The sequence below is a fragment of the Gallinula chloropus genome (genome assembly GCF_964237585.1).
Source record: "Gallinula chloropus genome assembly, chromosome: 12".
NCBI lineage: Eukaryota > Metazoa > Chordata > Aves > Gruiformes > Rallidae > Gallinula > Gallinula chloropus.
In genome coordinates, this window is record NC_140097.1 from 10,523,020 (window position 1) to 10,550,003 (window position 26,984).

General features: G+C 34.9%; 1 protein-coding gene across 1 annotated transcript in view; it reads left to right on the forward strand.

The window, feature by feature from the left end:
• The window catches only part of CACNA2D3 (calcium voltage-gated channel auxiliary subunit alpha2delta 3), a gene marked incomplete at both ends in the record, with an annotated part of 428,879 nt that overhangs the window by 195,006 nt on the left and 206,889 nt on the right, over window positions 1–26,984 (forward strand). Inside the window, 2 exons of the mRNA XM_084269585.1 lie at window positions 10,602–10,691; window positions 17,651–17,764. Coding sequence (XP_084125711.1) covers window positions 10,602–10,691; window positions 17,651–17,764 — 204 coding nt within the window. The remainder of the gene's footprint in view (window positions 1–10,601; window positions 10,692–17,650; window positions 17,765–26,984) is intronic.

A 26,984-nucleotide genomic window follows, 5' to 3' on the forward strand; every position in this document is an offset into this window, starting at 1 on the left:
TTCTTATGATTTTTCTAGTTTATATAATGAAATCAACAATGTATTTCCCTGAACACTGGAAGGCACATAAGTGCCACTGTCCTGAGTTTAGTTCAGAGTATAAAGATTGTCAAGGAGATGAACAAAGAATTCAGTTATCATTCTCCTGCGTTCACAGTTACAAAAAGCTTTCTGATTTGCCTGATACTGTTGTTAAGATCTGATACTGTATGACATGGATACCCTGACAGAGCAAAATACCTGGAGGCCTCATCAATAACTCACTGAATTTCCTGGAAATGTTTCTCTTGGATTCATAGTCTGTTGGTCCAGTCCATAGAAAAAAGGTGCCTTAAAGCATTACTGTGCACATTCCAAAACTGCTCAAGAGCTATCAGAGTATTTAGCTGTTTTGGAACTCATCCTAAGAATTTGATTGTTTGGGCTGCTACTTCCTTTCTGTGAGTCTAATAGATACACCAGGCTTCTCCTGTAGTTTTTTCTGTGTGATTAACGAGTGTCCACTGTCATATGGGGTGAAAGTAAATTAAAATTACACTTTATCAACCAGTCTTACACTGTAAACACTCCTTTGCATGTTCACTGGTAGTGATAGCTTTCTTTTGTTTATTAAATGATAAAACAGAAACAAGAATGCTATCACAACAAATGCTGTAATATGTATTTTTTTCTCAAACAGCCATTGCCAACACAACTATAACAAATTTCTCTATTGGCAAACTAGAGCAGATAATTAACAGCCAATGTTTTAAAATATGTGCTATTGTTTCAATTCACATGTTTATACAAATGCCTGATTTTTTGCAAGTCAAATGTAGGTCTGAATATCTAACTATATATTCCTTCCAGAAATTTTTATTCATCCTTTAATTGAATGGGAGCAAGGATGACCATATCTGTTACTAACACTATAAGTGTTATTAGCACCAAAATAAATACAAACATTTTAAAATATGCTAAAACATCTTTTCTTTAGCAAGCAAATATCTATTTCCATATTCTAACTTTAAGCAGAAAGAATTAGAAATTGCTGTAATGCTGTTTCATATTGCTATCACTTTCCCTTATGTGGAAAGATATGTACCTTGATGCTGATTTTTAGCAGTTCACTCTACCACTCTTTTATTGCTGTATATGTGTCTGACCTTGCTAAGGACGAGTCTTTCTTACTGCAACATTTGTTCCTGGACGCGTGCATGAAACCAGCTTTACCGAGCTATTAATTTATGCTGAGTAAATTTGATTTTCTACCATTTTGGCAGTATATTTTTCTTTCTTTCTTTTTTTTTTTTTTTTTAAACCATGATAGTGAGTGCCAATATAAAAATTTCCTGTTAAATGACCCTTAAAAAAAACCCCAAAACCCCAACCAGATGCACACCTCAGATCTTAACTGCGTCTTGCTAGGTTCATTTGACATCACAGGTAGCAAATGAACACAGTCCTTAGAAGCAGAGATGGATCTTTGACTCCAGAAAAAAAATTGCTTTCACAGGATCTTGAAAGTATTTGTTGAAGAACCTTTGCTGCCTTTACAATAATGTTCAGATGTTTTCAAATCGAATTTTTCTTCTCTGAGGATGTCACTTAAACATGCTGGATGTCTTTGAGTTGAGATTTCTTTAATCTCTAAAGTTTAAAAAAAACAAAGATATAAAAAATGTGGAAGATTAGGTTATCCTTTTCACTTGCACTTGGTTTGTAGTGAACCAAAGGGCAAAACAGCTTCTCTGCAGAGTAAGTAGGGTTAAATTACATTAGCTTGGGGCAGATGGGCAGGGGTTGGACTTGGGGAGAGATCCTCTTTTTTGGGGAGAGCTGAGTGTGGTGTTTGCTTCTGCTGAGAGGATTCTCTTCTACTATGCTTGTCTGGACCTCTTGCACAGCTGCTGCAGCAGCAGCCAGCCTGGCTTTCTGAGATGTAGGCATAAGTAAAATCGTTTGGTTTGCCACCCACAGCAGTCTGCTGCCTCAGGCAGTTGGGCTACAGCCAGAGCCTATCCTGTTCCCATGCACAGCCTGCCTAGGTAAGATGAAACCTGGGAGCATCTTCAGGGAATGGAGCATAAGGAATTTTTTTGGTAGGATACAGGAAACTGCTTCAGCCTTAGGGCTTACAGCAGCCTGGGAAATGAATGCTTCTTAATGGTGTTTCGTTGCTGAATGTTCGGTGGGATTAGGGGTAGCAAATGAACATGCTCTTTCACATTCAGGGATGAGTTGCAGGAATTCTTCCTCATAATGCAGGGGCAATGTAACATGCTTCCAAAGAACCAGACTTTCAGAAAATCCAATTAGTCTTGGGAAGAAAAAAGAGAAAGCTGTCTGGTGTCTGGTTTATACGTTTTCTCAGTGAAACACTGGGACTCTTGCTCTCTCCACATCTTTTTTTTGGGAGGGACACACTATTGTAAACAGTGTTAGTTCCACACATTGGCTCTAGACCACTTAGTATTATTTTCTGGATCACAGTGTGGGAATTACTTACCTAAAAGAAAAAAAATCCACACTCATTAAAGTAAGAAAAAACATTTAAAGTATCGTAATCCTCTTATATCCACTATCTGGTGACACTCTGCCTTGAATCATGTGGCTGAAATTTCCATTCCAGTTGGTAAATACAGGCTTTAGAATAACTTTCTTGACATCACCACCATTTTTCTCTACGTCTTTCAGGTAGGACTGTAGGCCTGACAGGAGAGCAAATCTGTATGAAGTGTATGCAGGGCAAAGGAGCTGCATTTTTCTCTGAAGGGCAACGCAGTTATTGATACATACAGCTGCATTTGTTTCATCTGCAAGGTGCAATCTGTATTCTGGTTGCATCCTGAATTAAATTATTACTTCCCTACCACTGCAGTTAATATTTTAGGTGTCTCTTCTCTCAGCCGTTTTACTAAGGAGTGACAAGTTAATTATCTTGTTAATTTATACAGGAGCCTGAGTTAGCTGGAGATTTCTGCGTTGTTTTGTTGGGAACAGTTAGAAAAAGAATTAATATAGCATGAGTACTTCTGGCTTTGCAACTTCTGACACACCCAAATGCATGTTTTGAAGATGGGCACAGATCTCATAGGGATTGGCATAGTGAAGGCAGCTGTTTGGGGTTTTTTGGTTGGTTTGTTGTTTTTAACAAGCCTCATGGTACCTGTTGGGGTTAACTGATCACGATCACCCCTTGATTAAGGGACTAATAAATACCTGTCTGGTGCATTACAGTAAATTTTTAAAGCATATAAAATAAGTTTAAGATAATTAAGCATTTAAATATTTAACATAATAATGAATTGTTGTTATGGGAAAGGAATGAAGGTTGGAGAAAACGGATGTTCATCATGCTGAATCTCCAGCATGATGATCATCATATGCATTTCTTTAAGAAAGAGTGAGGATACATTGAAAGAAGCAATGATTCTAAGCATCTCAACGTGTTCCTTACTAGCTTCAGGACAGCAAAGCAATGCAGTGTTGTACTGTAAATCTTCATTTCACTTTTTTTTTTGTTTTACTGCTAGCAACAGCCTACAAGGAAGAGATGTTTAGAAATTTCCACAGGTTTTGATGAAATTTGGGTTTTTTTCCTCTTAAATATTTGGTTCTGTAACAATTTGTTATGCATAACTTTCAGAACAGTGAGGATTTACTTGCACCTTGAATTTTTGTCAGACAACTTTATAAAGCATACGTCTTTTGAGAAACCTGAGTCTGATTTAGGTATTTATAAAAGACAAATTTAGAACTTCAAACACGATCGAGTGATGTGTGAGTGGTGTTAATATACGTGCCACCACTTTTTTACTAAGATACAAACTAAGCATCCCAGTACTAGATTTCTTCCAACATATAGCATTTCTGCTTTCATTTTTGCAATAGGAGAACACAGTAATTTGTTTTAAGAATATAATTTCAGATATGTTCGTCATCAAGTTGCATCCACTTATTTCTAAAATGTTTCATAGACTACCATTTGTCATAGAACTTTTGTGTTGGCACATACCTGCATTGAAGGTTCAGTTTAGATATCTGGAGACATTCTCAGAATGTTGTAAGCTATCCCTAATTTGCAAAACTTGCTTCAAGTTTTGTTTATCACACAGATTAAATCTATAATTACATTGGGTAGCATAAATGAGGCTGAAATTAATCTGTGATCCTAAATGTGGTTTAGTAATATAAAATATGTAACAGATATTTGAATTTTACCAGACTAATTTATAATTTGGCATTAGCATTAAACAGCTGCTACCTTGAAGTGTATCAATTTGCTATACACGAATTTAAAAAAGAGTGGGAAATAGTTCAGACACTATTCTGTCACCGTCTGCACTTTCTCCACAAATTACAAACATGTGGAACTGCCTATTTTAATGCTAGTTTTCTTGGGCCAAGAGGTTTTCATCTTTGAGAAACTCCATGTTACAATTTACCTACCCCAAAGGAATCGGATGACAATCTGATTTAATGTAACTCCAGATTTAAAGTAACAATATTACAATATACATTCCTCTTTTATATGTTGTTTTAATGTACTATATATGGGTTGAGGACATTTCTCTGTAAACGTTTCCAGATGAAATATATCATCTTCTAGATGCACAGATAGGCACAGTAACTCCAAACTAAATCAAGAACTTACCCCTGTGTAAATTAGAAAGACAAAAATAGACAGATGTCATGTATAACTTCCAATGAGCTTTTATTTTTGTGTGCAATTACCAGAAATTAAATAACCAGAAGACTGATTCAGCAATGAGGCTGAGTGAAATTGCCAATAAGAGGTTGGTAAATACAAATTTTGCATATTGAATTATATTTAAGCAAATTACTTAGGTGTATATTTATCTATTCATCTCTGTCATGCTCCAAAAAAAGATGGTTAATTTCATTGCTTAGCTGTTAAAAATAAAATGCAAAATGTAAACTCTCATGGAAATCTTTTTTTTTTTTAACTGGTTAGCCATTATAGACCTCCTCAACTTTCAGCTAGTCCCAGATCAATGAAATTTGGCCTAAACCTTGCTATTGCAGCCTCAGGCAACTGATTTTCTTATCAACAATTCGGTTTTAATCTGACTATACTGAATCTTGAGCTCTTCAGCATTTTTTCAGGGTTATTTTTCTGAAGAAAATCCAGTCTGGCAGCACCACATACTAAGGAGCACAAGTGGTTGGATAATCACCACCAGCAAGCTAAGCTGTAGTTGCCCTGACAATGGATTTTAGATGGGATATTTAAATGCATTTTACAGATTTGGATGCACATTTATCAACTGTTAGCTCATGTGGGTAAACTTCCCTGTGGCACATCAGTAAACATCACTCTCCTACCTCATACATATATTTACAAAATTGGTAAATCTTTGCCAAGTATATCTCAGGAATGTTTGAGTTACGGCATGCATGGATGAGTATGGGAAGTAGTACCAGAAGTAGCAAAGGTTTGCACTAAAACTGACAGAGGAATCTGGAGGAATGCTGTATCCATTAACGATGCTTTTCTGTGGGAAGCTCACTCCTGTCAGAGAACTAATATCAAATATCATAGTTTTCCAGTGTAAGTGTATAAACTCTGCTGCATATAGCATTTGTGAACTATTACTTCCCTCTTTGGAATCAGTGGAAAATGCTTCATTCATGTATGTTTAGACTTGAATCTGCAGTCCAATAATCCCAACTAATTTGGGTTTTCCTGCCCACCAGAAGTTGTATCTTATTCAAGTAATCACAAATATGTTATAATAAAATATATTTGTGCAGGGTACTACTATAAGAAGGAAATCAAAGCTTTGGTTGCAGTAAAGATGCCAAAAACTGTACCAATGGAAAGTTTGGCATAACTAATTCAGAAACCCCGAAACAGGAAGGGAAAAAAGTGAACTTAAAGAAAAAACAACCGAAAAGGCTGGTTATGCTGGGTAAATAGGATGATAAGAGATAAATATTTGATTTGGTTACTGGTAGAGAAATAGCATATAAAAGCAAACAGGTTTTCAGGTCTTCCTGAAAAAGCACCCGCGATAAGCAATAGTCAGCTGAATTTACTGCGTGTTATGTCTATTTGTGAGACTTTAGGTGGTGTCTGCATTTAAAAAAGTCTGTGAAGTCCTCTAGACTATGTGCCAATTAAAATTTGAACCAATCATGCTACTATTGTGACCAGCTTTGTCATGATGCTAGGAAAAATCCATCAGTGAAATTCTCCAAATGTTTCCTATGGTAAAAAGAAGTTATACTAAACCATGAATGCCAGCCATTAGGAAATACTTTAGCTGACTTGTCTGCTCTTTCTTATTCCTTCTTATTTAAGTTGTGAAATAGTCCAAGTCAAGTTGGGACACCTGATCTTTAAGCAGAAATAGGTGTGTGGATACTGTTTTTCATCTTTGGATAAACAGTGTTGGTATACCCTGCTGTTCTTCAAACACGCCCACCTAGGACAAGAACCCATTTCCTGATTCTGCAACCATCAAATGTATTTGTTTCTGACTTGGAGGGTCCTAACAAACTTTACAGAGTTTAAAAAGAAAAGGACAGAACCTTTTTTATTTGCAAACATGGATTTTTATCAGATGTTAGACTCACCGAGACTTTCTGGTTTTGGCAGTGGATAATGTTTATAAACAGACAAAATCAACAGCATGCAAGTGACAGCATCACTGATGTTCTGGTTTGAACCCAGAACAAAGACCTTGTCCTTACTGATATGCACAGGTGGATTTGTATCCTCACTCTCTTCAGCTCATGTTTTTCAGCCACTTCTAAACGGATCATAGATACCTCCACAGCTGAACACATCCATGCTTCCTCGCTGTAATAAGACACAACTTCTCCTGTTGAGCTCTGGCCCTATAATTTTATAATCAGACATCAGAGTCTGATTGTCATAATTGTGTGCCTAATTTGCATTCAGAATTATCAGGATTATGCATGTTAATTAGGTATTTGAGACCACAATTAGATATTGCACATTCTGGTAATTGCATATGGAAATTAGGTATACAGTTGCATATGAATGTTTGTGCACAGTTGGACAGATACCCAACTCAAACTCTAGGAAATTCAGATGTTAGCCTAGAAGGACTCCCATGGACCGGTAAAGAGAAGCTGAGCTGAACCAGTGTTATTTCTTGTGCAGCTCATTATTAAAAAGAGCTATGTAAGATGTAAAGATTAGAAGATGCTTTTTGACTCGTTAAAAGAGGGCACTCCTGCTTTCTGGGAGCTGTTTGAATTCTGAAAATGTTTGAAAGTGGAATTCAGGTACTTGTTACCTCGTTCCAAAATCAGTTATTCTTTTTCTTTATATTAGTGTTAATGGGCTTCCCTGATGGTTTTTTCAGTACCAGTAGGGTTGAAATACACTTTTCTGTTTTGCAGTTGCCTTCGTAAGGGATGGAACTGTTGAGTGGCAATTGGAGACAAGTGTGGGCACATTGTAGAGAAATTTTGAGAGGCAAATTACTTTGAAACTTTGGCTTTCTCATGCACAAATAACACAATGCTTCTAACAATGCCTTTTCCAGTAACAAAGGGGGCACTACTGCATGACTGGCAGGGCTCTGCTTTATCCAGCTGGGTGGTTAAATAGGAAAAAGTGTTTGGAGATTTGGACATTTTAAATATTCATTTTCCTTAAAACAACAGTGTGGCAAATAATGGTTATGTCAATAGTATGGCTGTTGAAGTCAGAATAAGGTACCACTCCTTTAAGAGGGTAAAACCCCAGGCCCTATGGAAGTGCAACAGTACATTTTGAGTGTTTAATAATAATCAGACTCAACTAGATGTAGAGTGAACAGTCTGAGGAAGCTATTCCTTGTGCTGCCTGTAAAATTAAATATGGTTTTCTTTCACATGGGTCCAATTAATGTCACACATCCAGGACATCATACCAGATGGGGAAAGAAAGAAATAGGAATTTGATTGTTGCTGTGTGATTTTAAATTTTTTTTCCCCCACTGGACATACAGAGTCCTGACAGTCTCAAAAAAACTCCAAGACAAGATAGAGAAGTGGGGTTGGATTAAAAACAATGAGTCAGGAAAAAAAACCCAAATGCATGCCTTCAAGGAAAACAAAGACCAAGCCACATGTGCATTTTAGTTACTTTTGCAGAATCATCTTGTAGCATCTCTTCACTCTGAAGCCTAGAGTCAGAAAACTGCATAGTGCATGAAAAGGAAAAAATCTTTTTTCCTATTTTGTATCAAAAATCATAGCTATTGCACTTCTGCACATATCATCAGTGTATTTTTCAGAATATTATATGGTAAGAGAAAATATTTTTTCTCCTGGTGGATCATGTGAACTGAATTATACGCTAGAGATAGAAAGTTTAGTAGTAAATTTTGGTAATCTGTTTATGCTGTATGTTCATACTTGATAGTGTGTTTGCTATGAATTATGATAAACATTCTACAGTACTTGTCTCTGAAATGGTCAGAGACTTTATTAGACTACTGTGGGGTTTAAAAACAAAATAATTCTGGTTTAATTATGAAACGGTAATATATATATTCCAAAGATAAATATGATTTGGAATAAATAGGTTAACGCACCTGATCTATAAAAAAGAAACTTATTTCCAATGCAAAAATTTCTGTTTATCAATTTTTAGAGAACTCTTCTGTTTAGGGATGTATTCTTGTGTCACTGGGTGAAGCATTTGTGGTAACTGTATCTGGGAGGGACAGGCTGTGAGCACAGGGCAGATTCCACAGACTGAACATGTCTCGTCAACACGTAACCTTGGTGTTATGAAACTGGTTTTGACATTGATGAAACAATAGTAAACTGCTTGTTTTCTGTATTCTGCATTTTTTAATTGTTAACAACAATTTTGTTTAAAATATTAACTATATGTAAAACTGTTTTTGCTAAGATGTTTCCTGAAGAATTGTATAAACATGATATATTTTAGTCTTTGAATATTCCAGTGAATAATTTTAAACTCATATGAATTTTACATATTTCATGAAAAATGAATCAGAATCATAGACTCATAGAATCACTTGGATTGGAAGAGACCTTCAATATCATAGAGTCCAATCACAGCCTAACCCTGCCTAGTCCACCTCTAGACCATCTCCCCAAGCACAACACCTACATGCCTTTTAAATACCTCCAGGGATGGTGACTCCACCACTTCCCAGGGCAGCCTGTTCCATTACTTGACTATCCTTTCAGTAAAGAAATTCTTCCTGATATCTAACCTAAATCTCCCCTGGGGCAATTTGAAACCATTTCCTCACCCATGTCCTATCACTTATTACCTGAGAGGAGACCAGACCCCAGCTCTCAACAGCTTTCTTGCAGGTAGCTGTACAGAATGATAAAGTCTCCCCTCAGCCTCCTTTTCTTAAGGCTAAAAAGCCCCAGTTCCCTCAGCCATTCCTCATAGGACTTGTGTTCCAGAGTGGTTGTATTTTCTGAGTTTCTGAAAAGCTTATGCTGCTGACAGTTAAAGTAGCCCTTGTCTGGGAACCCGCGGTCTGAATTGTCGCTCTCAATTTCCAGGCCACATTAGTTGCAAGTCAAGAATATGCTGATGTGGCTTTTGATCAATTTGGACCTAAATTTCAGAGAAATCCTTTATGTGAGATTGCTTACGGTGACCTTTTATATACATACAGTTCATGATACTGTTTTTAATGACATATTGCTCCTTCTTATAAACTTAAGAGACTTTGTTTCTCCCTTTAACATTTTACTTTTGGTAAGTGATGCCAACATTGCTTTGAAAATGTGCCACCTAGAACTTCACAGCTTACATTTTCTAAAAAAAAAAACCAAAACCCAACAATGTGATGTATGTATTATAAATGTACATATATGCCAAATATTATTTTGACTACAAAATTTTTCAAAATAGTCAAATTTCTGACATATCCAGAGAAATAATATGTATTGGATGAATTCTGGTCTGTCAGCCTCTGCTTGTTATAAAATTTTACCCATGTTCATGGCCAGCATGTATGGCAGTGCATAATTGATGTGCCATTGAGAACTGCAAAAACTGGGTTTAAATATGACTATGCAAAGTAATACTTGAGTCACATCTAGTTAGTAAGTGGTTAGCCCTGTCTGTCATCTCATGTAGAGTAGTTCTTTGTCAATCTAAATACTACATTAACATTCATAAGCTGGATTCCAACTGCAATGAACTAATGATTAGGGTCTACCATGTTTTATCTCATAACTAAATTTCAGAAAGAATTTTTTTCATTAAGTAGCTGATCCTGAAAACCTAGAAACTGAATACTTAGAAATAATATAAAAATTACTATATGAAGTGAAAAGAAGATGCAGATATCCCTAAACAGAAACCTAAACAAAAAAAGCCAAAGAAAAATTATTTGAGTGAATAACTAGCATAAAACATACCATGTGATGCTTTTGCTTTATTAATGTTCTAACATATCCTTAGTTTACTGTGACTTCAAGTGTCAGAAGGATAAACCAGGAATTGCTTAAGTTTGTGAATTGGTGTATGAAGTCATTTTAGCTTTAGTAGGTCTAAAGAATTCAGAAATCTTTAATAATTTATATCAATGTGTATGTTATAACAATCCACTGACAAATAAAACCTTCTTATGTTGCAGCATTTCAGGGAACACCTTGACAAACTCTTTGCCAAAGGAATCGGAATGCTGGACATTGCTTTAAATGAAGCTTTCAACATGCTCAATGAAGTAAGTTATGGCTTTTCAGATTTTTGCTGACACCTTTCATGCTCTGTAGCAATTACATTCAATCTTTAGATAAAAAATTAGAATTCACTCAAAAATGTGATATATTATCTGTAGGGCAAGAATTATAAATATATATGTGGTAAAAGATATAAACAATTTCACATTCTTATATGTATACATTTTATATTCATGTATTTTGTGTCTACATGCACAGTGTACACCTATGCAAACATCCGCATTAAGGTTTACTTCAATAGCTGTTGTAGGTGTTAAATACTAGTGTAACACAAATCACACAGTTTAGATTACTTTTTGGGTGGGGTTTTTTGTGGGTGGTTTTTTTTTTGGAAGGGCTGATATTTTAAGAATGTCAGGAATTTGTATATTCATAAACACTTTGAGAACATACAGTGTTATTAGAGTCATGAAATGGTTGTTTACTGGTGTGACTTCTGGCATGACAACATGACGTAGCATATAGAAAAGAAGCTATTTGAAGACATTTGTGCTTATGCTAAGGTAAAGGGAGAAATGTAAGGATTTGTTTAACCAGCTCAGAGGTATGAATAGTCTTTTAACTACTTATCTGCCAAAAACATGAATAATGTCTAGAAGCAGGAATGTGGTCTCTAGATGATGAACGTCATGATCATGGAGATAATCTAATGTAAGGCATCTAATTTCACTCTCAAACTCCCCCCCAAAATTAGTGTAGTATTCTTATTTCTCGAAGAAATTGTCCTTTGAAGAGTATTTTAATTAAAATCCAACCCATTGTCTTTACCTGAAATACTTTTCCTCACAAGGTGCACATCTGTCTTAGTGGTTATCATGAAATGATTTTATGTAGTGTATTTCAGGTTGGGTTTTTTCATTTCTGGCAAAAGTAAAGATATACTGCCAAGCTACATATTCCAGCAAAGAACAATTTTAGCAATATTTTGATTCAGCTGACTATATACTTTTTGGGGATGTATATTGGAAAAAGCAAGGAAAAAAAGATGAGAAGTGAACAGTAGTAGTAATGAAAGATTTAGTATGAGGGAGCAAACCAATGAAAATAGAATGCACCATCAGGTTTATCTCATGACATTATGAACGAAAACCCTAGTTAGTGTTGTAAGGCTGAGGCCGTTGCTTGCAATTCTGTTAATATCTGTTTAGATAGAGGGTTTCTGTAAAGGAGTGTTCCCTTTTTTTGAACACTTAATTACAAGCACAGGTCTTCTCTAGGATCTCTAAGCTAATGAGCAGTTGTAAAAATTGAAAACTGCTATATCACAAAGCTAGAGCACAGTTCATTAAGCAAGATAGGTATAGAGAAAGCCATTGTGAAGGACTAAACCACCAAATATGTCAAAGGCTAGAGCAGACACTGAGGGGAATAATGTGTGACATTTCAGTAAGCCTCAAGACCAAGGAGAGCAGGGAGCTGATTAAAAAACCCCAAACACTCATGTGTCCAAGTGTCAAGAGCCTCATGGTGAAATGCTACCAGTGAGTGATCAAGTCTTAAAGAAAAATTAAACTCTTACCCTATGACATTACCGTTCTAAGACCTGGAATATTAGCTGTAATGTTATTTAAGAATGATGCTGCGTATAATCTCCATCTAGGATTTTTGAAGGCAAGAAAAGGAATATTCTTGTTTCTGCTCCATCTTGCTCAAAGTTCACTCTTTAATAAGAAGCCAAACCCTTGTTCTTTGTATCTTGTTGGTAACTTTTGATCTCTGTTAGTGAGTCAGCAACAGTGACTAAACACCTTTCAGTAGAACCTACTCCTAAGTGGTTAGATGTCACAAGTAAGCATTATCAGTCTATTAAAATTTTCCCTATAGTTTTCTTTTAAAGTTACTATTAGTAGTTTAAGAGAGGATTAAAAGTACTTTGGTGCTTCCAGAAAAGCTTTTTCTTAAAAAAAAAAAAAAAAAAAAAATTACAATTATGCATGTGTTCTTTTTAATCATCTAAACAAATGAAGATGTGATTTGGTCCTGATTTAGAACCTCAATGTGAAGCAGAAGATGAACTTTTAGTGAAGAGGGAGAGATATCATCTAGAAAGACAAAGCAACATCAAATTCCTGACAGATTAATTAAATTTATGTGGACTTTTAAAAGTTAACCTTTAAAATAGATTGTTCAGTATCTTCTGTTGCTTTGAGATTAAAAAAAAAAAGGATTATTTAAAGGCTCTAAAAAAAAATCATAGTGCAACTCAAACACAAGATAGCGATTAGGTGCCTGAATTATTGGATTGAAATGTATGGGCTATGTTTCTCAGGTTATCAGTTTCTTCTACCAAATTTCTGATGTTATGAGGACAATGTAGTTCCTTGTGTTTTTAGGCATTCTAGTTTGCCTACAGATAAACCATATCAAAACAGATTACTTTTTATCGTGGTGGCAGTCCAGCTGATGGTAGCTAATATTGTGTAATGTTAATGTTAGTGATGGATGCTGCTAAATCTATTATGTGCTTCTTTCTAAGAACAGCTTGTCCAGAAAACTAAATAAGGTTGTTTTGTTTGTGTGTGTGTGTATACAAACACTAGTTTAAAGATAAAACGAAATTTACAATATTTAGAGACAAAATTTCAAAAATAAACAAATGGATACAGAGGTTGAAATAGTAACAAGGCAACATATACAGGGTAGCTCATCTCAGTGACCCAAACTGACCTCCTGACATCCTTCCTGGATAGACTGTTTCTGAGAAGTTTATAAACTCTGTCTCTAGGCTCTAAAGAAGTGCTACTAGTGTGATCTGTAGGTGTGCATCACGGAAGAGTCTCAGTCTAGGGCTGGCAATTTAGACCCCCTACCTTGCTGCTTGGTAATTCCAATCCAGAGCTAGTTTGCTTTATCATTCTCAGTTTGAACAGTTCCTTGGAGTGTCAACTGGGATATGGTCATTAGAAATCCTTTCACCCTTCCTCTCTGGTCAAAGTATGGCTCTGGAAAGAGTCACCATTTTGCAAACTAAAGTGTGTGTCCTTTAAACTGAGATAAGTTTCTTTCAGTTCCCATCTCACAAATTAATTTCTGTAAAACTTGCTATACTACAACTGTGCTTAGCAAGGATTGGGAAAGAAATCTAGAAACGTTTTTAAGTAGATTTTTTTACTTTTTATGAAGATGCAATTTAGGCATATTCTGTCTTGAATTTTCTTCATGTCATGAAAACAGATTAGTTTCTTTTTTTGGCTAATGTTTCCCAGACCATATATTTTTCAGCTTATCTAGTGTTAGCAGATCCTAGGTCTTAAAAATCACATACATTTAGAATTAATATGCATCCTAACTAACCTCAATTGGTTTTTAAGAATACAGAAAAGCTAATCATCATGAATTAACAGATGATGATCAAGCTATGCCAACTGACGTTTCCAGAGACTTTATTATTGTCACTCACATTTACCAGGGTTGTTTTAAAAATAAATATTACAGTTACAAATAAGCAAGCAAGTTCCTTTTTCCCTCTACCTTCCCAGCTTCTTATTTTCCTTTTATTTTCAACTGAGCTTATATTCTTGAAAAGGATTTAAAGTGTTTCCTTAAGTATAATAATTAGGTTTTTTGGGAAAAAAAATCTGTTAGTCTGCTGGAAAAAGAAAATATCATCTAAAATAAATAGTAAATTGTCTTTTGATTGGAGGATGATTACAAATGAGACCTGAAAACAAAACGGTCTCCAAAGGTTTTGGCTTGACAGGTGTGCCTGCCTTTATATTGTAGGATTGTAGATTAACTAATGTTCCAATTCCTTCAGATTCATCTTGAAGCACAATATTGATCAGTTCTTTCCCAGGCATAAAATGCTAAAATGAAAAGATGATCTTCCTCTGTGTTCACCCAGACAGCATGGAACCTAATTCCTTCATGTGGTAAATGCCAAAAATGGCAATGGGAAAAGCTGCATGAATTAAAGAACACCCTAGGTTGCTTGTAGAGGGTTTAAGAATACCACTATAGGCACTGAATATAGTCTTAGGAAACAGATACACAACATGTAAATGGTAACCAGCCTCAATGTTCTGTAGTAGTCTTCCAAATCTATGTAAACTGAAAAAAGAACATTGCATACAGTGATCAAGATGATCTGAGATGAGATGGTGGTTTTGTTTTAAAGTCTGAGGCAACTGAAGCAGTAATGATGAATGAAGTATAAAAATCTCCTTAGATGCACAGATAGCTTTGTGGATAATGGGAACTGACATCCCATATACCATATTGTGCCTATGATGAACGAGAGTCTTTTGATCTGTAAGGTTATGATGGATCATGCTACATGTATGTTCAGATCTATTCAAGGTGGAGTAATAACTTGTTTCTATTTGAACTTTAAAAGGGAGTATAACAGCTTCGTGCTTTCTCGTTTATGTACTCCCAGAACTGTCCATATAAAAGTCTTTTCCATTGTATATAGGCATATCGGCAAAGCCTCTGGGACCTTCTGCTTAGCAGCTTAGGCCAGAGAAAAAGTTGCATGATCTCTCCTTAAAAGAGTACATCTAGCCATTTTCCACTTTATCTACAGGATGTGACCTTTATGTGTCAGAAGTCTGCTTTTGTGAATTACAGGTTGCCTAAGGATATATCATCTATATTTTAGAAAAAGAAGGGGTGGGGGTGTTTAGGAAATTATTAAAAAAAAAAACCAAAGAAAAAAGAGAGAGAACCCCCCCACCCCCACCAAAACCAAAAGTGAAAAAGCTTGGATTTACACGAATCATCTATTAAGATTCTGGCTGGATTTTAGAATGGTTCAGGGGTTACGTTAATTAAATTCAGTTAATTTTACCTTGCAATTACCTTTCAGTTTTTGTCTAGGTTATTCAGACTTGAAGACAGTTGATGCGGATGTCTTTGAAAAGCATGTTTAAAAATCCACTTCCAAATTCTCTCCAATCATCAATTTATGCAGTGTTCATTATGCAGAGTAAGAATATAAAAGTGCTTCGTACAGTAGTTAGGCACCTACCATGTCATGTGACAGCTGCAATTATCTCTTTTGGTGACAAATGCAGCCTTTGCAGTGATTACCTTTAAAAAAAAAAATCATAGCCAATTAAATAAAATTCTGTGACATTTCAAAGACTGTTAATCACAACCAAATGCTGTAAATGTCAGAATGCATTGAAATTTCTGCTGCTAACTGATGAATCACTGAGTTAATTGTAGTTCATCATAGGGCCCTTGTCATTGTTATTATTATGGAAAACACTTTCATCACTCTTGCTATTCAATAAAATTAAAGTTCTAGACAAATATGAGAAGATATTACTCATCAAAGCATTTGAATTTAATCTCATTCTTCAAATCATTCGAACTATATAGATGCATATAGGGTGATGTTTTAGAATAAATACATGAAGGCATTCCCCTTTGTCAATTTTCCTTTTAATATATCTTCTTTCAAAATATACTTTCCATATGGAGAATATATTCCTGAAAAAAGTAAATTTCTGAGAAAATATTGGATCTAAGATCATCCTAATGAAGGGAGTCCCACTTTAATTCTGGTTCTGATAAGACTGAAAAGTTGTCATGACTGAAGAATTTTAAGGACTAGTTACCTCACAGGTATCACAGATAAGGGTTTTCACGCAGGCAGTGACCAGAATGCAGCTAACTCTAAACCCACATTAGTTTCCCTTTAAGGAAAAGCATGCTTCTGTTGGTGTTTGCTGAGGCTCCTGTTTGATTGCAAGGGAACTGATCTGGAGGAGAGCGGCAGATGATAAAAATGATTGTTGAATGAGGTATAGGGATGTGATTACTCAGATGTAGAAATGTGAAGGCAGAAGAAAACAGGCTAGCTCAGTGCTGGATCCCACCACTCCCTTTATTGGGCAGTATTCATCACCAATAGATTGTTGAGGGGTGACAGAGTAATTATTCCTCAGCTTTCTCAGTATCTGTGGTGAGGTGATAGGATGAGGCGTCGTTTGACTTGAGAGTTAGTAATGTACCTGGAAACTACATTGGAAGAGAACAAAGGGAGATTGAATACATGCTAATGAATTAACAAATGCTAACTTGATCTATAAAGAGATGTAATGTGCCATTTTATCAATCTTTTTCACAGGTATTTTTAGTGTTCATACTGAATAATTAAAATAATTTTGAAACTTTGCATTTTTTTGATAAAGTTGGACATTTCACCTAAGTTCCTTGAATATGGAATATAATACACAGACAAATAAAAAAATCTATTCTGCAATAAGAGCAAATGGAAACACATGGATTCAAAATTAGGCACCAACTCCAGAATCAAGAGATCAAAGCTTATGTTATGCCTCAGTCCAATTTACTTGCTCTTTGACCAGGAGATAATCTCTTTGTGGAAGGGTGAAGCTTTCTTTGCATACTATGTTGATTGCTCTCTAAATACCTGTGCTTGAGTACTGCTGTTCAGCAGCTTGAATTACATGTATGTACTCATTTCAAGTAATAGGAGAATCTGAGAATATATAAATATTAACTTGGTTCTCTCAGATAAATATTATATTAAAAATAACATATGGACTGTAATCCTGAGTGAATATGAATGCCATATGAGTAGTCATATGGCTCTCAAGTGGTACATCTTCCGTAATTCGCAGTAAAATTATCAGTCATTAATTTATTATTTTTGTATAGATTGTTCTTTTAAAACTATCTAAACTAGGGGAATACATTTTTAATTTGGGGAATTGCTATATTTATGTATTTTTCTTATTTTTCAAGGTGATAAAATGGGGGATATATAGTTAATCCTGATTCTCTTACACAATTGAGTTTACATTTCAGTAAGAACTTGATATCTATGATAAAATCTTTTAAATCTGAGACTCTTTCACCTACTTGTAAGCATGCTAGAGATTTCACAAGATCCATGTTTATCCAGTGCAATCCTTTCAATCCTAATTGAACAGGAATATAACCTTAATTAAATGATTGTTTCCTTTCCCAGTTCAATCACACAGGACAAGGAAGTATATGCAGCCAAGCCATAATGCTGATTACTGATGGGGCTGTGGACACGTATGATACAATATTTGCGAAGTATAACTGGCCAGACAGAAAAGTAAGTATGTTATCACCTTTATTTGGAAGACCAAAAGTTCATAGCCAATACAAAGAGCGTGTATCTACTGAAAAGCCAGTGACAATCTTTTTAATGATCTAAAGGTGATTTTGGCTAATTGGATGTTTTGCTAATGACACAAGTGATGCTTATGCGATATTGCTGAAGGATAGAGATTGCCTTTTACTGCAGTAATGAACTTCAGATAATAACATATTAAGGAAGTATTTCCCTCCAGGGTATATATTTGACCATTATATAACGCTTCCCTTGTGAGATATCATTAAACATGAAAAACATTTCTTGTCTTTCTCCCAAAATAGTCATTAATAATTTGTTGCTTTTTGTAGCTGAAGAGGGATGTGTACAGTAGACAGTTTGCTATGCCTGCAGAAGGAGCAGATGTATAGTGTTCAGTATTTTTAATTTCTCTGTTTGGCAGACTGAGGAGTAGAGTTTGCAATCAGTGAGCTTTTATTGAAAATGTATTTGGTTCTATCAATCTATATGAAGAAATATGCTAAAAATTAAATTACCTTGTTATATAACACATGAATGTAACACAGTAGTGCAGAATTGTCTTGATTTTTCCTTATGAGAAAAACTTCATTAGGCTTCTTGTTTGGATGTTAAATCATTTCCTTCTATGCTTTTTACCTCCTGCTAAAGCAAATTTGTGGACTGTTTTAGGAAGCTTTTGTAGTTTGAGATACCTGCTATGTTATATGAAACAACTTCACTCTTCAAAGTGGTTTTCAACAAGCAATTAATATGTATGTGCTGTGTTGGGTCTTGGTATTCTGTGGGGAAAAAAGTAATATTTTGATTTTTAGTTTTTAGTCACATTTCTCTCATTTATAAAATAGCATTTGTTTTGTGTTGTGAGGGGTTTTTGTTTGTTTACTGGAACTCAACCTCATCTACGAGCAATCAACAAGAGAAAATGGGAAATTTAGATATTTTTTTATACTAATTTTCTGAAAATGTTATGTCAATTACTGTTGTTTTGTGTAGTAACAATGACATACAACCATTCTATTTTTGGTTGGTTAAGAGGTTTTTATTCAGAGAATGTAAAGTAATAACGAGCTGCAATCTGAAGCTCTATTTTTCTCTTAAGATACCTTGCTTACTCCTTTTATGTAATTTCATTCTCTAAAGAACAAAGTTAATAATTTTAGTGATTTTTTTTTTTTTTATCAATACATGCCAGGAAGTCAGCCATCTTAAAAAGAATGCAAAGATGTATTGGTATTTGTGCATATTCTGAGCAGTCCTGTAATACTTTTCATGTGAATTAATGCTAGGCTCTGTGCAGTGGAAGGAATGAAGAAGTTCAATATTGAGTAAATGCATTAAGGTGTAGAACTAGGTATTACTGAAGAAGTTCCATGGGATGTCAGCATTTGTCCATTTTGGTATTTACTGCACTTCATTGGGTGGCATCTCAATTGGCAATGGCAATATTACTGAAATAAAATGCAAATAGTTGACATCCAGAAGTACCTCTGTGAAATGCGATTATCAACTATTTACAATACTTAGCAGAGCTATTATAACAATCAGCAGGACAGGTTTCTCTTTGGTTTTACTTCTGCAAAGGTCTAGCATGAAGAATCCTACCTTGTTTAGCAAGAGCATAGTGATTAGGGAGTGGCTTTTACTTAATATGCAGTATTTTACCCAACTCAGAAAATATTTAATGTCTTAGTCTTCTAAATTATATGTAAATAAAAAATATGAAATTTCAATTAAAAGTATAGAAAATGCGTAGAAAAAAATCAGATTAGTTTGTCCTCTCTTTAGCCAGAAATGTTTCAGTATAAAAATGTAAAAAAAAAAAAAAATCTATATGTATGCTTTAATGCATTGCAGCTTTCAATGTTCTTTGTTGGATTTGATGTTCTACAAAGGAAGAATTGCTGAAAATGCAGCGTGCTACATGTTTGTAATGCCAGTGTACCTAAAAATTATGCTTGCAGTGCACTTCAAGTCCCCTGCTTTTGCATTACATCATCTTTTATTCTTTCCAAAGCCATTTTTAAAATTTTCATAAATCACACCTTTAAACTGCTTATTAGATTTTTACCTCATGTTTTTTGTTCTCTATTCACCTATACATTGCCTTGCTGTCTTTTTTATCAGTCAGGTCTTTTCTGGTATTTTGATAATGTGGTGGACAGTAATGGACAAAGTAATATCTCCAGTTGAGGCAAGATCTTAAGTTACTGTTTATCTGTCAGCAAAGTAGCTTTTTCAGTTGTTTTATCTAATTTAAGATAGTACTTAATATATCATCATTAGTTGCAACAGAAACATTTTGTTCCTTTGTAGAAAGGTAGAAATTCTTTGCGCAATGGTGAAGACTACCAGCTTGTTTGTAAGAGTGTCTAAAAATGGAGTGTGAAAGGATACTGTCACTATGTAAATAATTTTTTTCTTCCAGGCCACCTATATCTTTGCAGAAGATAGTATTAAAAAACAAAAAAAGAGGGAAAAACCATATAAACAGGGATAAGAGCACTTTATTACATATCATTGTAGATGATTTAAAATCTGTTTCTTTCTGATAATGTATGAGATACAAATTGTGTTGCAGTAATGGAACAATATGGCTCAAATTAAATCCCCAAAGTGGCTTTAATTAAGTAATTGAGTGGTTTTGGGCGGACATCAGTCTGATTTTGTGTATAAGCTAGAGAATTATGACTATCAAAACACTATTGAAAATTATCTTCTAGACTGTTTCCGTGACAGAAGGAAAACTCATTTTACTGTTTGTTTTCTGAGTCCCTATCGCCTGCACCAAAAAAATCCCACTTATGTATGTTTTTTTAATATCTTCTGCTATTTAAAATGTAAATCTAGTAGATGCTGGTTTTATAGCACATTATTTGTACGACTAAGGCTTGAAGCAGTTAATGTCTATTTCCTTTTTTTAATGAGTCTGTACATGCAATGTTGCACCTTAAGAAGCTAGATTTTCACCTAGCTTATGCTACATACATGATTTTTCCCATTCCTGAAGCTTACTTTAAGTATTTTCAAGTTTTTGCAGTTCATTCATGACAACTCTGCTACATGAAGTAGCAAAAAGAGAATGATTAATCTGCCAAATTAAATGCATCTGCACTGTCATACCAAAGCCCAGGTTTTCACTACACAGCAGAAATAAGCATTTGCAAAGGATAGTACGAAGAGTCTATTTACAATTACAACTTTGATATAGTTGCAATACCTTTTTGTTGTTAGATGTCCTGTTTCAGAAGGCCTTTAAGTCTCACAATATCTTTTTGATGTCAATTTGAACAGAGAGAATCATGCTTTTACTTTATATTCTTGCTTCTACTATTATATTCAAATGCACTATTAGAAACCAAGCAAAATATTGTGCTTGCATGTTTCACTAGGCAACTTATCCTAATTTCAAAGAATGAAAATACATTGTTCTGGAGTAGGGGCAGGTAAATAAACGTTACTGCAGGCAAAGAGAGTTCTTCAGGTTTGCTCCCAGAAACTAGTACCACTAAATAACACTATCCTACTTCCTTGCAGCTGGAAAAATCCAGCAAGCAACTCATGGAAAATTTGAGGAAGATTAACCTTATAAATATAGCTGAAATTTTATAGTGCATCTAAAAATGAGATTAAAAGGAGATCAGAGGTATTATCAGAGCTTTAAGCTGTCATGCTTTCTGTTGAAAGCCATTTGAGTCACCAAAGGAGAATTTAAATAATTTTAACAGGAATTTAAATAATGTTTAACATATTCTGATATTTTAAATATAGCAAAAGTGTTCTCAGTATTTTGTGACACTATAAAGAAAAATAATGTAGTAAATCCTGTCGTAAAACTACGTGAGGAAACATTTTAAAACCCTAGTGACTCACCAGCAACTCCTTAAAGTCTCATGATCCTTTTAACCCATGGTTAAAATGACCAAGGACCTGTATCTTTTGCAGCATGTGTCTTTTTCTCTCCTCCTTTTCCCCATCATTTTTATGTGGCTATCAAATTCTATACTTCTGTAAAGCCCATCTCCTCATTGCTTTGAAGAAGCCCAAAAGCATTTAATCTGTGAACATGATTCAGAGCAGAGTCTAAAATCCCATTGAAATCATGGGGAAATAGATACATAATTAAAGAATTATAAGCAAATATTTTTGTTAAATTTCTGTTTGGAATATTGTCTTCTAGTATTTCTTTGTCCAATGGGTTGATGCAGCACTCAAAATTAGTCAAGGAAGACTGTTTGTGTTGTGACTTGCAACATCCAGAAATGGCTGTCCTGCTCCCTTTACCTGAATGCTCTTCACTTGGTGTTGACATACCACATGCAAAGTCTGAAAAAGAAAGGAAAAGAATCCTCAAATCAGTAGAGCTATATGCTTCCCTTCAGGTTTGTCATTTGCCCCTGAAAAGCACATGTTTTCATAGTTATCCGGAACAGCTTTGTGCTGTAGTAGATACGTGCAAAACCAGAAGCAATAATCACTCACTACTTAATAAAGTGAAATGGAAATGAAAATACCACCTAAATTTTCCTGATTTTCTAGTATTGAGTGCAGCTAGACAGGCCAGAAATCTCTCCTGAATTTTGTCTCTGTTATACGAAGGAAGGATGAATGTTCTCTAGAATCCATTATGCTTTTTTAAATAATTTTTTCAAATCTGAGTTCAAAGTACCCCCATGTTCAGTTACCTTAATCATTATTCTGCAGCCTTTTACTTACAAGGCAAGTGATAGAGAATAGAACTTCATCTGTCTGTCTCCTATTATTGAGGGCTCGGAGGAGAGTTCATTTTTACATGGGGGCGAAATTCTTTCTTTCTGCTTATGAACCATTGCAACAAGGCAGAGATCTAAGTTTTCTGTCAGTGCAAAGACTTCAAGTCGGGTGAATATAAAACCTAACTGTAATAACATCTTTATTACTACTGTTAAATGATTCTGATGCAGAAAGACCTAACATCTAGTGCTGTATATGTCAGAGCAGAACTGTTGAAATTACAAGACAAATAGTTCTGTGACTTTTAAGTATTTATAGCTGCTTTTGCATCTGTTTTATATGAAAAACTTCACAGTCTGGAAGGTCTCTGTCCATATACAATACTTAAAATTATAATTGAATCCAGAGATTAGTGATTCAAAATTTGCTGGATTACATTTAATATCATAATAATATACTATGTTTACAGACAATAAAAATCTGATGGTAATTCCTTAGTTACGTTGGACTTCTATGTGTATTTTGCAGGGTCAGTATTTATAGTACATTTAGTAAAATACGAAGCTAAGTTTTTGTAAATATTTAAGAAAATACTTTGTCATTATTGGTGACTACTGGTCACTTAGTTACTAAACCTTTAATTCAATCTGCTCGTTTGTATTAGAGAGCTGTGAAATAAATATTTAGCTTCAATAATCCTGCTTTTTACTTTTTAATAAAAAACCTATTTAGTGAGTTTAAAAATGACTATCAATCCTGTTGGCTTCAACTTCTGTATATGAAATGAAAGTCTGAGCTTTAGGTATATATAAACTTCCCCAAACATTCAGATTTTGCCCTAGGATGGGAAAGACCATTCTCCTAACTTTGTTTTAACAAAGGAATATGAAAATATGACACACTTTTGTTTCCTTTCTCTTAAAACTCTTCTAAAGACAAATATGAAATGAAGTGGATGCTGTGGGAGCAGGCTACCAGAAAATGGGTGGCTGTTGGGGCATCACATTGGTGACAAATCTTTTTCTTATGTCTGCTATCTGTAAGGTTACAGACCTTTCTGCAGATTTTTAACCAAGAGTCTGTAGCTTAGGAACCTGCTGATGCTGGCAACATGGAACATTAGTAGAGCAAATTGAATGTCTCATGTACAACGTGGTCTGGATGTTATTAAATCGAGTTTTTTTCTAAAAAGACTGAAGTACTTTAGAGGCGGATGTTATTACTGCTATGCAAACCGTATGCTTTATTAATGGTTATTTCAAGAACAAAAGAACCTCCAGACACTTTATAGACCTTTCAAGCTATGACATAACATTCATTAATTAATAAGCTATCTTTTTAGGCACCCCTGCAGTGTGATGAAAGATGGGTATGAGATGAAATAAAAGTTCTTCATTTGGGCATAGAGAGAAACAACTCCTTACAGAAATGCTGTAGTCCTGGTTTCCTGCCCCATTTGCGGTTTTGGGTTTTTTTTTTGTGGGGGGAGTTGTTTGGGGATTTTTTTTAAAGATTTTCTTATGGCTTCTTTTTCAAGAGAAAAATATGTAGGTAGGTTTCTGTTTCACTGAATTCCTTGGATGTGGGGTGGTTTTTTCTTTTGGTTTTCCTTTTAGTCAGCACTACCTGAATGCTGTGTACAAATTGGTCACTATCTTTGCTACATATATTTTTTTTTCTGTGTCACTCAGAGTAGTTAAGGATTCTTTTTTAGGCCAATGTCAATTTAATTTGCCATGAGGAAACTTTTTTGGCAGTGCTTAAAACCAGAAAGTGGGGAGATGTTTTTTTGTGAAGATAAGGGTAATTGAATCTTATCCTCAGGGTATGTGTGGATTGCCAGAGGAAGGATTACTGCCTCTCATATACAGGGTTATATGGTTGGCTAGAATCATATAGTGGCTAATGCTTTCTGAATGTTTTAAGAATTTTAGTTGGGATGATCGTTTATACACAATTGTAAATGTATATCCAAAGTGCCATTACCCTGTTAATGTTTGTCATGTAATCAGAAATAGATACAAAAGCAAATTAACTGTGAGTCATACAGAATTACCTTATAAACAATGGGCAGTTAAAATGGAGAATAATCCACAATCCAAACCAAAGTACTTTTAGGGAACTCGTGAGTATCACTAACATAAAAATCATTACTTTGGCTTGTAAAAAATAAGTTAATTTTTATGTAGTATTTGTGGACAGAGAGAGTTCCAAAATTTTAGATAAAATATACGTACATAAAACGTGCACAGATAACCACAAGTAATCACTATTTGCATCTGGCCCAAACTCCGTATCACTGAAATATGTGCCTGAAAGCCATTATTGATGAGAGACCGAAGTAAATATCATCATAAGAAACTGATATCTTATGGATTTTACTAATCCACAGGATGAATATAATAAAACCTGACCTGGTATTTGAAGTTCTGTAAGGTCTTTTTTAAAAAAAAATATTTTTGTGGATTTAAGATGCCAGAAGACAGTTAAAGGAGGCATAGTAATTGCATAAATATGCCCATTTCATTGTGGACTATGTCTCTCTGTTCCTGAGGTAGTGTTTTTTAGTGAAGAATTATGTCATCCACTTAAGGAAATAGTGAGATCATTTATTTCTTGAAGTTCTTCAACAGCATGATAAAAACCCCTGTATTTTAGTTTGTGTGGTTTAAACTGAACAATACTGCAATTATACTAAAAGCCAGGGTACAGTTCAGAGTCTGCTTGTTTTTAATTACTTCTCTTTTAAAATATATGCATCTTCTTACTTAAACATGACAGGCAGAAAAGAGATGCTGAAAGCTGTCAGAGCTGTTCTATTTTAGATGAGTATCTACAGTCTCTGTAAAATATCAAGAAGGTATATTGCTAATTGTGAGTAATCCACCAACAAAAAGGTGATCAGATGTATATATGAAACCCATTGTCATGGTTTAACCTGGCAGGCATCTGAAACAACCACACAGCCATTCTTTCACTCACTCCTGCCCTGTGGGATGGGGGAGAGAATTGAAAAAACGTAAAACTCGTGAGCTGACATAGAAACAGGTTAATATTACAGAAAAGAAAGAGAATAATAATAATAAAAATTATAAAAGAATATAGAAAACAAGTGAGGCACAGCACAATTGCTTACCACCTAGGGCCAATGCTCAGCTACTTCTCGAGTCTGATTGCTTCCTTGCCAACTCTGGGTTGGATGGGGCCTTGAGCGGCTGCCTGGTGTAGTGAGAGGTGTCCCTGCCCATGGCATGGGGCTTGGAACTCAATGATCTTTAAAGTACTTTCCAACCCTACGCATTCTATGATTCTATATACAGAGCATGATGTTGTATGGTACAGAATATCCCTTTGGCTGTTTGGGGTCAGCTGTCTTGGCTGCATCCTTTCCCAACTCTTGGTCACCACCGTGTTTTTTTGTGGCAGAGCAGTATGAGAAGTACAAAGTCCTTGACTGCTTGGCAGCAACAAAAGTATCAGGATGTTATCAACATCATCCTCATCCTAAATCCAAACCACAGCACTATAACTGCTGCTAGGTGGAAAATTATCCCAGCTAAAATCAAAACATATATTTGGTTGCATTTGACCATAAAGAGAAAACACAGTACTCCAAATTAATAATAATAATATTTGGTTTTGAAAATGCAAATAGTAAAAAAACCTATGTAGGACTGAATGTCTTCTTAAATTACCTGCTTAATTAATGGAAGCAGTTGAAATTACCTGGATCTATACTAAAGTTTACATCACAGAGGAGAGCTTTGGGGGAAAAATAAGTTGGTGACACTAGTATTATGCTCAGTCACCTCTGCTTCCTTCACTTAGCTGAAATACTGAGGATGTAATAGATCTATGAGCCTGCCTGCCTTATATGCACTTTCTTTACCATAGAGCACAAAATACTAAGTGAAAACTCTTTACTGACTCTACAGAGAGGGAAGCATGAAAATTCCGCAGATATTTTGGAGTAAGTTTTTTAAAAGCTGTCATCATGATGGTTTAGACCCGCATTATAGCTTTTAGAATATACTCCAATAAAATTTCAAATTTCATTTTTTTTTTTTAAATAGAAGGCTAAGTTTGAATCAAGCACAATATTGTCTAGTGGACAAGCATTAATAGGATTAAACCTTTTTTATGACAAACAAGAACGTTCACCATTAAGTGCAGTAATACAAGTAGAGAAGTCAGTGCAATGGTGGGGCTTGAATAGAAAAATGGGTAATGGCTTCTTTTCCTAACCAATAGGTCAGATTCATTGCTAGTCCCAGGGGGAGGTATGGCAATTCCAGTAACTTGTAACTGGAGAGTACCCTGGAAAACTATAGACCAGCATAAAGAATAACTATTTTCAGACATTTTCATCTGAGTCCAAAACTATATTTCTACCTATTTTGTATGATCAATTCTTAGTTCACTCCCATATCACTTTTCTTTTAATGACATCTTCATATACTTTTATTTTATAGAATTCTTACTGAATTAA